At 29.4% G+C, this 14466-nt stretch overlaps 1 protein-coding gene and 1 long non-coding RNA gene across 2 annotated transcripts in view; both read right to left on the bottom strand.

Moving 5' to 3' along the window:
* Mfe2 (peroxisomal multifunctional enzyme type 2) overlaps positions 1–4546 on the bottom strand; it is a 65669-nt gene extending 61123 nt beyond the window's left edge. The window contains exons 1-4 of the mRNA XM_089075726.1: positions 4061–4546; positions 3912–3977; positions 3276–3705; positions 2729–2866 (exon numbers count right to left, since the gene is read on the bottom strand). Coding sequence (XP_088931852.1) covers positions 2729–2866; positions 3276–3330 — 193 coding nt within the window. The 5' untranslated portion in view covers positions 3331–3705; positions 3912–3977; positions 4061–4546. The remainder of the gene's footprint in view (positions 1–2728; positions 2867–3275; positions 3706–3911; positions 3978–4060) is intronic.
* Positions 4547–13532: 8986 nt separating this feature from the next.
* Positions 13533–14083, bottom strand: LOC148936954 (uncharacterized). Its single transcript, XR_016138897.1, has 2 exons — positions 13754–14083; positions 13533–13679 (listed from the first exon to the last, which is right to left on the bottom strand). It is a non-coding gene; the product is annotated as an uncharacterized LOC148936954 (long non-coding RNA).
* Positions 14084–14466: the final 383 nt, after the last annotated feature.

Here is a 14466-nt window from a genome sequence, read left to right as displayed (position 1 = left end):
CTTTACTTTTGAACGCGGCCCTTCGCGCACGCATTTTTTGTTAAAAACTCGGGTTTGTATCTGAGTTGTGCTAGCCTAGCACAAGTTGGCACAACCGTCGATTTCGTCAGCACAACGATATGAAGGGTACTTTACTCTTGATCGCGGCCCTTCGCGCACGCATTTTTTGTTAAAAACTCGGGTTTGTAATTATTGGATATTCATAATACTGCATATCTGAGTTGTGCTAGCCTAGCACAACTCAGATATGCAGTATTATGAATATCCAATAATTACAAACCCGAGTTTTTAACAAAAAATGCGTGCGCGAAGGGCAGCGATCAAGAGTAAAGTACCCTTCATATCGTTGTGCTGACGAAATCGACGGTTGTGCCAACTTGTGCTAGGCTAGCACAACTCAGATATGTAGTATTATGAATATCCAATAATTACAAATCCGAGTTTTTAACAAAAAATGCGTGCGCGAAGGGCCCCGTTCAAGAGTAAAGTGCCCTTTATATCATTGTGCTGACGAAACCGACGGTTGTGCCAACTTGTGCTAGGCTAGCACAACTCAGATATGCAGTATTATGAACATCCAATAATTACAAATCCGAATTTTTAACAAAAAATGCGTGCGCGAAGGGCCGCGTTCAAGAGTAAAGTACCCTTTATATCGTTGTGCTGACGAAAGTTATGGTTGTGCCAACTTGTGCTAGGCTAGCACAAGTTGGCACAACCATAACTTTCGTCAGCACAACGATATAAAGGGCACTTTACTCTTGAACGCGGTTCTTCGCGCACGCATTTTTTGTTAAAAATTCGGATTTGTAGTTATTGGATGTTCATAATACTGCATATCTGAGTTGTGCTAGCCTAGCACAAGTTGGCACAACCGTCGATTTCGTCAGCACAACGATATAAAGGGTACTTTACTCTTGATCGCGGCCCTTCGCGCATTTTTTGTTAAAAACTCGGATTTGTAATTATTGGATATTCATAATACTGCATATCTGAGTTGTGCTAGCCTAGCACAAGTTGGCACAACCGTCGATTTCGTCAGCACAACGATATGAAGGGTACTTTACTCTTGATCGCGGCCCTTCGCGCACGCATTTTTTGTTAAAAACTCGGGTTTGTATCTGAGTTGTGCTAGCCTAGCACAAGTTGGCACAACCGTCGATTTCGTCAGCACAACGATATGAAGGGTACTTTACTCTTGATCGCGGCCCTTCGCGCACGCATTTTTTGTTAAAAACTCGGGTTTGTAATTATTGGATATTCATAATACTGCATATCTGAGTTGTGCTAGCCTAGCACAACTCAGATATGCAGTATTATGAATATCCAATAATTACAAACCCGAGTTTTTAACAAAAAATGCGTGCGCGAAGGGCAGCGATCAAGAGTAAAGTACCCTTCATATCGTTGTGCTGACGAAATCGACGGTTGTGCCAACTTGTGCTAGGCTAGCACAACTCAGATATGCAGTATTATGAACATCCAATAACTACAAACCCGAGTTTTTAACAAAAAATGCGTGCGCGAAGGGCCGCGTTCAAGAGTAAAGTGCCCTTTATATCGTTGTGCTGACGAAACCGACAGTTGTGCCAACTTGTGCTAGGCTAGCACAACTCAGATATGCAGTATTATGAACATCCAATAACTACAAATCCGAATTTTTAACAAAAAATGCGTGCGCGAAGGGTCGCGCTCAAGAGTAAAGTGTCCTTCATATCGTTCTGCTGACGAAACCGACGATTATGCCGATTTGTGCTAAGCGAATATATATTAGATATGCATTTGCATACTCTTTAGATGACTGATATAAGAATAAATGTCATTTATATATTTTTTTTCCCAAATCTATTTTTTATCATAACTTCTATTGTTATTATTTTTTAAAGATAATATTTTGGCACAATGTTAGCACAACCTAGCACAATCGAGAAAATTAAAAAAATCGCAAAGTGGGGGGCTAGCCTAAAATGTCGTTTTTTTTCATTTTTTATGACATTTTTCACATTACGGTTTTAAAATTCGAGCACAATGTAGCACAAACCTAGCACAATTCAGCACAACTCTCAAAATAAGTTATTTCTAAAAGTGGGGGGCTAACTTCTAATAGGTACATGGCTCACTGACGTGTCAGTCTAAAGAACGACACTGATTAGCTTTACTCAGTAATTATTGCTTTATAAAAGCATTATAAAAGAAATAATTCAGGACTTACTTTTTTATAAGGAATAACACTATATAATTAATAGATGCTATTTATTATACCCTATATATTCACTTTTAATTGCAAGTAATTTATGTATCATAGGAAATTTTAAAAAATGTATCTAAAATCCCAAAAAAATAAATGCGACTTTAACTTTTATTTGAAACATTGAATATTTTCATTTGAACTTGTTATTAATAAAATTGGCATTAAAATCACATGCTGTCTTAATAGACACATTTTAAAATAAAGTCTAAATTTAAGAATGTATTAAAACATTAATCTTTCAATCAAATTATTTTGCTTATTAAGACAAATATATAAAAACATTAACCGTTGAACGTAATAAATGAAAAATGATCACTAATATTTAAAAATATACATATCACATAATTCCTAAATCATATAATGTTATAAATAATCAACAGGAAAAATTTCAAATATTTTCTTAAGTAAAAGCATTGTGCTGAAATTATCAAAATTTTGCATTATCAATAATCTATAGAAATTATATCATATCCTAACCATTTTGTCGAATCTCCTGGACCACAGTATCTGCACTCTTAGTATTACTTCCATCTCCATGTCTGCTGCTTCCTAAATCATTTACAATTACGCTAGCACCTCTAGATGCAAACAGCAATGCATAAGCACGCCCCAATCCTGAAATATTAATTGCATATTGTCTTGTTCTAATGGAATACACATATGTTGATATTTAATCAAAATAAATTCTTGCTTATTATTTTTATAGAAAAAAAAAACCTGCCAAAAAGAATTTATACTATTTACTTGCATTTTCATAAGTAATTTCTTGATGTAAGATTTTGTTTCTACATATTTAAAAAATTTACATTAAATCCTTCGTCATCAGTCTATAAATCATTCAATAAAAAAAAAGTAATAATTGTAAAATAATCGAAAATTAATGAAACGATATAATAATAAATAACAATAATATACAATCAGGTGATCTATATTATCAGATGATTTAATTTCATCTCGCATATGGTAACAAAATTAGAGAAGCATTGTTATATATGTAAAAATGAATATAAAAAAAGACGAATACCTGCACCCGCTCCCGTTACTACGACCACTCGGCCGTCGAAGCGTAATTCCTGCATTTCTTGATAAACACAAACGAAAGATATTCACTCACTAAAACACCACTGTCGAATGTTGGATCGTTTCATAAATCGTGAGTATATAATCTTCTATCAACTTTCACGCTTGTCACTGTCTGTCTCTATATATAAGTGAGAAAAATAATACAGCTTGTAATGATACAGCAAAATTATAAAATCGCTTACGTTTAAAGTCCACCGTAATCTTCTCAATATGATACGCACATATGCATGCGCCTGGTACTGCGTACTCTTTGAGTATATAGACATGGAGGGGGAATATTGACACTAAAAGTGTGTCCAAAGTATGTGCGAGAGAGAAAGATATACGAGTGATACTCGTCCTTTCTGCGCATGCGTTGAAATTAACAGATACTATAGGCAAGCAATATACATATAGTGTGATATGAAGAACAATAGGTGACAAGAACTGTCATAAATGATATTATATAGAGATGTAATAGTGAAATGTATTAAATAAATATTAATATATATTATAACACATTGTCACTGTCTGTCTCTATATATAAGTGAGAAAAATAATACTTGTAATGATACAGCAAAATTATAAAATCGCTTACGTTTAAAGTCCACCGTAATCTTCTCAATACGATACGCACATATGCATGCGCCTGGTACTGCGTACTCTTTGAGTATATATTATAACACATTATAACACAAGAAAATAATTTTTATTGATGTTTAAAATGAATCAATTTTGTAAACTTACGTCTAATATAATCTTTGTGTATTGAATCGGTAACGCACTTAACCTCATGGAATAAATACGCAAATTAACGTAAATTACAATTATGCTTTTAATAAATTGCGTTTTATGGTTGTCAAACACATCTTGCAAAATGTGTTCTGTCATTGCACTGTCATTAAACACTGAATGACAAATATCGTTAAACACTTTCATAGTCACAATTGTCTCAATATTTTTTCTAGTGCGAATTATATTATAATTTGATCGAATAACTGCTTTGGAGCATTGTGTTATTTTTATGACATCATCCGAAAGAAAAATTAAATTATCTTTGTTTTTGACAGTAATTAAAATTGAATCAGTCGATTTTGCAGTGACAAAAGTTGCACAAATGTGATAAACATGTCCTAATAACTTTCTTACAATAAATCCACCGCTATATTTAAGTACGTCGTCGACATATGGACATATATCACTCGTATATCTTTCTCTCTCGTACACACTTTCGGCACAATATATACAGTAGTGCAACTCTCCCGATTTTAACGTGTACAAAATTGAATTGCACATGCGCGAGCTAAGTAGATAACCAACATAATTTATTTTCTGTCACATTTCTTCTTGAGTTTTTCTATAACGTTCTCTATCATTTAAATCCAATATACTAGCGGGAACAAATGTCTGACATATAAAGTGAAATTATAAAGAGTTTATTCTGTTAGTGTCGGTCCACAATAAGTATTTAATCTTTAAGTCGTAAGAAATTGATCAATCATAGTCGATTATTCTTTTCATATTCGATTATAATTGGTCAATTTCTTACTTCTTAAAGCTTAAATCACCTATTGTGGACCGACACTAAGGCGTGTTAAAGAAAATAAATAGGAGTGTTTAGTATTGAGTGAATATTGAATATTGATTAATAAATAGTTCAGTTTGATTAATGAGAGAAAATAAAACTAAGAACGAAGAGTTATTTTCTCTTTAGAGAATAGTTAATCTGTATAAAGAGTTATACAGATTAATTCTCCATTTTTTTTATTATTAGATTTTTTTATTATAAATTTAAAATATTCAAAATTTAAAAAAACATCATTTCCTTTAAAGATTATTATTTGTTATTCTGAAAATTATTATTTATTATTATTTCTTATTCTAAAAGTAAATGGACATTATATTTAACATAATTGTAATATGTAATTGCATATATGTATTAGGTGTACAAAAAAGTTCTGAGCTTTTTTTTGTAAAATTCAATCTTTATTCAAAAACAAACAAAAAAATATTAATCAGCGAAATATTCCCCGCATCAACAACCTTTTGCCATCTTTCGTAGTTTGCGAATTCCTTGACGATAGAAGCTCACCGGCTTCGAAGCGATAAAGTCATTAATGTATTTTCGTATCTCTTCAAATCTCACGAAATGTGTATCAGCCAAATGATGCTGCAGTGATCGGAATAGGTAGTAATCAGAAGACGCCATGTCTGGGCTATACGCCGCGTGCGGAAGAAGTTCCCAGCCTAACGCAAAGATATGGTCCTGAGTCGCTTTCGCAACATGTGGTCGAGCATTGTCATGAAGCAAGATTACTTTACGATGTTTTTGACCAGTAAATGGCCTCTTTTCTTCTAATGTATCGCTCAAATTGGTCAATTGTTGTTGTGGTCTGCCGTGATTGTTTCATCGGGTTGTAACAACTCGTAATGCAACATACCTTTCCAATTCCACCAAATACAGAGCAAACCCTTCTTGGCGTGGATATTGGGCTTTGGCATCGATGTCGAAGGTTGACCAGAGTCAACCCATGATTTTCTACGTTTAGGGTTATCATAAAGAATCCACTTTTCATCGTCTGTAATGATTTTGTGCAGAAAATCTTTTTTCCGGAACTTTGAAAGCAAAGTGAGTGCAGTGTCACGCCGACGATTTTTGTTGTCTTCGGACAATTCATGCGGAACCCATCTGCCTTCCTGAACCTTTCCCATCGTATGTAAACGTACGGAAATGGTTTGCTGCGTAACGCGAAGTTCTGCAATCTTCTTTTCAGTTTGCGCAGAGTTTATATCCAGCAGTGCTTGCAATTCATCCGTTTCAATCTTTTGAGGGCGTCCAGCACGCGATTCATCTTCAAGACTGAAATCTCCTTGGGGAAATTTTTGATATCATCTTTTACATGTAGTATGACTTACAGCGTTCTCTCTATATGCACAAATCATTGCAATGGCTTCAGCAGCATTTTTCTTCAGATGAAACACGAAGTGGATGGAAAATCGAATATGCTCTTTTGTTATTGCCATCGTAAACACTACTGATTTTTGAGATTATGTGCATCAAATGCCAAACCGTATGGCATTTTAGAAGGCCAAATGTCAACGCTTTAAAACCGCAAAAGAACGGGAAGATATATAAAATTTAAATTGTTATTTCGGTTGTATGAAATCTAAAGCTCAGAATTTTTTTGTACACCTAATATAAGTATATTTGTAATACTTTTAAAATAAATTGTTTTTTCTTTACACAAAAATATTTTTTTACTATTGTATACCTACATTTCTATTGATTTATTAAATTTTGTATTATTTTTTAATTTTATAAATAATTGTATTTTTTCATCTTATAAATTTAAGAAATATATACTTACATTTATGTTTTTATTTTAAAGTAATAATATTAATTAAATACGTATATTTATTTTATATACTATTTCCTTATGTCGACTTTTTTTTCATATTTTATGCAATTTTTTTACCAAAGTTAATAATATAATATAGTTTTTCTTTTTATTAATCAATATTTATATATTTTTATGTATATTTTTTTAAATTATTTCTTTACTTTTATATTTCATATTTGATATTTATATTTTATATTGTCTATAGAATATTTTTCATTATTAGCTACGTATTTATACCATATTTATATTATTTTTATTTAATTTATATCTTAAATATGATGCTAGCTTAAATATGATGCGTATAAATAATAAGTTAGAAAAAGAGAGGAAGTAGTGTATATACATTCAATGTACTTAAAACGAAATAGATATATATTTAAAACTTGATGAAAACGAGATAGAACATTTTAGTGCAGTCTAGTACAGCATCGTAGAGTAGATCTATGATTGGTTATTTACTTAGCTCGCGCATATGCAGTTCAATTTCGTACACGCTAACATCAAAGGTGCCGACAGGGAATTGCACTACTGTATGTATTGTGCTTTTTATAGGAAATATAAGCAATTCCCATAGACATTCATACTATACACTAGACCGCTAACTCCTCTATTTACTGAGCTTGAAACTGATATCCCAACTGTTGACCCCAAAACTTATGTATTACATAATGTGACGTAAGGGGGACAAATGATGTCACGTGATCAAAACGTGGTCACGTGATCATGCGAATGTAATATGGCTGATGCACTATGATATAGACATTTTTATTAAAGATCTTAAATATTTCTATTCTTCAAATTCTGCTTTAGAAATTTTTTTTATTTTGTATTAAATAAATTTTTGTACCTAAATCTGATTATTTATATATATATATTTCATCTGACCAAATACTTTGTAATATATATATATATATATATATATATATATATATATATCTAAAAAGCGTAACAACTTTTTGTTAAAGAAACTTTTTTCTTCAAGAAATGAATAAAAGCTATAACAATTATCGACTTTGTCCAAATCGATTTTTTCGCTTTAATGCAAAAACTATTTGTTTAATCTCTCAGAAACTATTAAAAAGGAAGCCAGAACTTTCAATAATTTGTACGATTTTTTCCGCAAAATGAGACACCAGTTTTACACACACTTTTTTTTGTTCTCATTGTCGGAAAAACTAAAATATTTACTATAATGGTATTGTATATTAACTCTGAATCACTTAGTTATTAAAATATAATTAATTTATTTGTTAAAACTATTGTTTGAAAAAGTATTTGTTGATATTTGTTCTAAAAAGAAAAATATAATAAAAACCTATATTAAAAACTATAATTTTAGTTAATATCTAAATATTATTAAAAGTAGAAATAATTTGTTTTAATATAAAGGACATCTTTTAAATTAACTAAATAATTAATTAAATAATATTAATTAAATAATAGTAATAATTATAATAATTAAATAAACTAAATAATAAAGTAATTAAATTAACTAAATACCTAGGTAGCAAGATGTCGTCAATATAATGTCTATTTTAAGTCATTAATATCATCAAATTTACGTCATAAAAGATGTCAAAAAGGAACACAATGACGTATAAGTGACAGACCGATGATGTGATACTTATGACGACAAAATAACGATTACGTTCCGATATTGACTGCTAGTACTAAAAATCTATAATATACGTGACACTTTTTACGAAAAATAAGTAAAAAAAATGAAAAAATGAAAAAAAGTGAAAGTGCTAAAAACATCTTTTATCTTCTATCGCCGCATGTTTCTAAAACGGCCCACCCATCTTTACTTGGGACCCTGCTTGATGCTGCTTAATTTGCATATAGAATGAAACCTGCTACTAAAATGATGATATAAGTGAATATGGAATCTTGACATAAAATATGATAGATCTGGTTAATGAATGTTACTATGTTGTATAAATAGTCTCAATTTTAAAATCTCGATTGCATATGTAATTTTTGTAGATAATTTAATTACATATATAGAGCCGTGAATTTATATTATTTTTAATAAGAATTGAATCATTGTTTTTATAAAAATTGTTTATAAATTGTTGTATATATTTTATTTATTTGTTTATTTAATTATTTGTTAATAATTGTATGTTAAATATGGGAAATATTTATATATTATAATATAATTAATTAAGAAAGATAGTAAATAATAATGTTATTTCATTTATTCATTAAAAATTGACTTAAAAATAATGAAGATATATTTATGGCGATAATATTTCATGACAAATGTTATGTTTATTTTACATCATTATTCGATATATTGACGTAGAATGACGAAAAATGACCTTAAATCATCATCATAATAGCATCATCTTGCTACTTGGGTAATTATTTTAATTAAATAATTAATTAAAAATAAACATTCAGCGGATTTTTATATTTACATATTTGTAAATATAAAATCCAATACAAAATATATATTATAATAATTTTATAGAAATATGTAAAAGTTTTGAAAATAGATTGATAATAATGTCGCATGTCGTCAATTCGGCAACTTAAAGTCCAACATCATATTGCTAGTTTTACTATAAGCTCGAGAAAGAAAACAGAACAGATCGTATATTCTTTTCTACCACTCGAAGCTAATGCCTGACTCGGCTAGCTTGGCGGGCCATCGTGTTTACGCAACGTTACGTCGTACAGAGTACACGGGCCATCAATGGGCTTCAATCTGTGTGTCAGCATACACTGAACCGTGAGCCTATATCCGTGTACGTTGCATAGTGTCAGTTTCGACTACCCTCGGACGATAGAAAAGAATAGGACTACTATCCTATTCTCTCACACTCGAAGCGCTGCGCGAGGAGAATAGAGATATTATCGTATTCTTTCGCGCTTGACATGCTGCGAGAAGAGGATAGAGATACTATCATACTCTCTCGCCCTCGATGCGCTGTACGATGTTCGGCATCTCCTACGTTTTCGATTACCGCTCGCTATTGTTGACATATAGCGTATCCATTGAAAAAAAATGGTAATAAACAGTATTAATAATATGAATGAATTGCAGAATTGATAATACGAAACGAAAATCCTTATATATGATTATTATATTTTACATATAATATTTATTACAATAAGGTAGTATATATGTATAAAAATTTATGTATAAATTTATGTATAAAAATTAACAATATAAATAAACAATATAATAAATAATAATACATATAAAATTATTTTCTTAATACGATTGCGTAATATATATTTCGTTATTTTCTTAAAAATTCGAAATAAATTAAAAGTTTACTATGTTTTAGTTAATAATAATTACAATGTCGACAAGATTGTTGCACAACATATAAAATCAATTTGATGTATTATGGTTTTTTTTTTATTTAATATAAGCGAAAATATACATTGGACTTTGAATACCTGAATGAGAAGCTCTTAAATTGTTAAAAATTATCATTATTTTACAAAAATTAAACTATCCTGAGGAAAAAATAGGATTTTTATTTAAAAATATATAAAAACTTAAATCTACTGGTACATTAATTCCGTTAAGGATTACATTTATTTTTCTAATTCCGTTAAGTATTACATTTATTTTTCTAATTCTTACATTCACAATAAAAACATTATGAAAAACTTATAGATTGATTTAATCGCATTTCAAAATAATACAAGAAATTTAGCAAAGTTTACAATCTGATCAGGTTGCTAAATTACCTAAAATTACTTAAAATTACCTAAATAGATAAGTAGAAACGTGCTCTAATCGAAATGTAATTAAAAAATAATAACGAAAATCTCAATTCTTTTTATATAACTATTCAAGATTTTTTATGTAAATTTTTTATGCAGAAATTAGTTATTCTGTAGAGAAAAACTTTATTTAATTTGTACCGCTACTTTTTTGTTTGTACTCTTAACCCGAGGATAATCATCTTATTTTTTTGCGTAAACGATCACCTGGGATGTTTTTTATACCACAATTAAAAGTCATTGTTATTCATTACCTATTGTAATTATTGATTGTTCTATAACTTATTAATATCTAAGGATATTATGGATATAGGTTTAATCAACATTTTTTGAAAAAAATAAGGAAAAACCAAGATAATAAACAAACGGAAGAAGGACATTAAGTAACTGTGATGTGATTTCATTTTTTTGGGATGTAGAAAATATCCCAGGTGATTATTCTCAGATTAATAAAAATTTAAGTTAGCAGAATAACTAATTTTCGCATCACGATGAAAGTACATAAATCTTTTGAATTCTTAAAGTACTTATATAAAAAAAGTTGTAATTTTTATCATTATTTCTTAATTATATTTTGATTGAAACACATTTTTATTTTATATTATATTTAAATAATTTTAAATTCAAGTTTCTAAATCACCACAAAACTTTTTGTATTATTTTTAAATGCGATCTAATCTCATAATTTTTTCATTGTAAAAATAATCGTTAAATTTCCATACTGTAAATATGTATTATTAAATCTTCATTAAATTTTCTCAATTAATTTACGCTCAATTACTTAAAAGAAAACAACAAAAAGAAAAAGGAGAAAGGAAGAAAAGAAGAAAGAAGGATTTTTAAAAAAGAATTTAATGTTTAGAATTTACATGTTTTAGAACATCTGTTTTGTAACACATTGTCTCATTTAATTTCTCAGGCCATATTCTGTACGTAACTATCGATAATGATTGATGTCATTAGCAACGAAAAACATCGTGGCAGTTTTACGTTCTTACGGACAACCGTAAGCTGATTAGCTACCGTGATGCTTCAAGCTGTTAAAGATATATAATAATACTATTAAGAAGAAATAATACGAAGAAAAATTAGTTAAAAAATTTTTATTTAACATATAAGATATTATATAATTTATTAATAGATAGAAAATAGACTTTGAATATATTTTCATTAAATATTAATACATTCTTTAGGAACACTTTATTATTAATTCTTTAACTTTTTATTTTAATACATTTTTTGCATTATAAAATTACAAAACTATCGATTTCAGAAATATTTTGCCACATTAAAGAGGTGTCAAATCAATGATTCAACAGTATCCTAAAAAATCAACAACTATGTTATGCTTTTGTTTTAATAATCAAGATCTTTGTTTCAATTATACAATAGTATGTTGATATATATATATATATATATATATATACAGGGTATTTCATTTTAAGTTATATGGTCGATTATCTCGCGAATCGATAATTTTATTGAAAAATGTTTTGAACGAAAATTGCATGGCTTGAAAGGGGACACATGATGGAAATGTGGACTTGACTTTGAGTGACCTTGTCAAAATCAGGTGAAGGTCATTAATGTTTTTTAAGTGGAAACCCCTATTTTTTTATTACATATTCTTGTAGCTTATCTCGAGAGCTTTCCAAAACACAATAATAAAATTACTTTTTGTTAAATATTTGTTAAGTTATAAGACAAGACCAATCACTGATTCGGCCAACTATAATAAGTAATAATTAATTAATATTTCTATTAAGCTTTAGAAAAATTTAATGTTTTAATTTATTACTTTTCCAGCAAAAAATTAATTGTTTATATATAAATGAGAACATATATACATATATATATATATATATATATATACATATAATTGTATATAAAATATATTTATATGTATATTTTTCCTATTATATAATTTCACTTATCTACAAAAAATAATAGGATAAAAAAATAATTAAAAAGTCATAAAATCATTAATAACATTATTGTAATTGTGGCAAAATAAAATAGATAGAATATAGCAACAGAGTGACAAAGTAATATATTAATATATTGACAGAGTATATAAAAGGAGTACAAGTGCAGCAAAGAGAAAGTATAGAATCTTCTTTTTATAAATGTCACATATTTTTGACATCAAAACAATTTATTATCTTTATAATCATTGTACATATATAATTTTATTTAATATATGTCAGTGTATACATTTTTATATAATTGTTAACTAAATAAATAAATTTAAATATTAAAGAAATTATAAAATATTTTCTTATAGGTAAAATATTTTCTAATTTAACTCATATGATAATTCCTGTTTTATCTTTCATATCCATTTTATCATAGTTATATCTTCATTAATTTATCTACGGAGTCAAAACCGTCGATAATATCGGTATAATAGTGGTGATGAAAATTTACCCACGGTTATCGGTCTTTAATAGTATCTCGTCGGTGATATAGCATATATGGGACTTTCATGCGCATGCGTGCACCTTTACTTCATACGCATGCGCATGTGTTTTTGTACATGCTTTTCGGGGCCATGTATTTGAGGCAAATTAGCATATAATATAAATATAAAAGTCTCAATTCCTCCTCCATGTCTATATACTCAAAGGTTGCACCAGAGAGAAGCCTGAGAGTGGTCATGGACGCGTTTTAAGGCTAATCTACAATGTGCTCTTTGTTTTCTCTTTCTTGCTTTTTGCTTTTATGCCTCTTCGTATATACTGTTTTATTGACAATCATGTTTCTTGTCTCATGTTTCTTATTTTTTCTGAAGTTCGTCAACTTTTATCTTGGGCGACAGAAAACAAAGAAACATCTTATTAAATACGACACGACGGTATTGCACGTGAATGTAAAATACGACATAATGTAATAATAACATGTTAGATAAAGAAAATGAAGTGGATGAAGTTTTTGACGAATTATTCACAAATTTTTTTTTTACTCGCCAATAAGAATGCTGTATCGGCATTTAAAACTTTTATTTAAGATGATCTTAATATGAAAACAGACTATGAATATCGATCTGTAATTGGTTCATGAGTGCAAGAGTGATAAAGAGAGGCGATATGGACATGACTGTCCATCTTTATTACTCTTGCGTCTAGCACGGAAGAGAACCACAAAACGTGCACATTACTTACGCGAATAAGGATACAGTCAAAACGCTTTCATGACCACTCTCAGGCTTCTCTTTGCTGCTAGTAACCCACATTTTCCCACATAAGCAATGTGAAAGATAGGAAGAAGAAATAATAGTAATTATTTAGAATACCCCCATCATTTCCAATTTTGATAATAAAATTGGGCTCATCGACGCGGTTTTACTCAAAATTAAAAAATTTAGCAGAAAAACGCGGCGGTCTGCTTCGCGACCAAGATATTAAGTTAAAGTTGACTTTTTTGGTTAGGAAATCCGTCATACATAATGCAGCGAACTGAGTATGCGCAGTGTTCACGTTTGCATGCTCGGCATGTGCGTTCAAGGAGTTCGCTATCAACGCTATATTAGCGCTAACGTTCATGTTCATGTAGTTAGCTAGGTACATGCACCGACGAGATACTATTAAAGACCGACGATCTTACGGGAGTTAGCGGGGCAGGAAAAATTCACTGTACGCTAACGCCCTCTTCGAAAAGTTGCGGTCAGAATAGGAAACAAAATGAGAAACATATCGATAAGATATTATTAAACTCACAGTGAATATATTTCGCTTTTCTTATCCCAAAATGTTATTAGTGTTAAGGAATTCGTACGGCATAGCAAATAATGTAAAAATTAATAACGTAATAATAGTTTTCAAGAAAATAAAAATAGATTTAAGATCTAATTAAAATAGATAAAAAAAATAACTATATAAATTATATATTATATTTATAAATGTCAAAATTATATTAAATAAGAAAAAAAAACATAAATACTTAAAAACAATACAATTTAAGAACGTATAATTAATAAATTAAAATAAAATTAACAAAGAGACAAAC

The sequence above is a fragment of the Pogonomyrmex barbatus genome, unplaced genomic scaffold (genome assembly GCF_055798465.1).
Source record: "Pogonomyrmex barbatus isolate J1 unplaced genomic scaffold, ASM5579846v1 scaffold19, whole genome shotgun sequence".
In the NCBI taxonomy this organism is placed as follows: domain Eukaryota; kingdom Metazoa; phylum Arthropoda; class Insecta; order Hymenoptera; family Formicidae; genus Pogonomyrmex; species Pogonomyrmex barbatus.
This window is presented reverse-complemented; position numbering and strand designations above follow the sequence as displayed.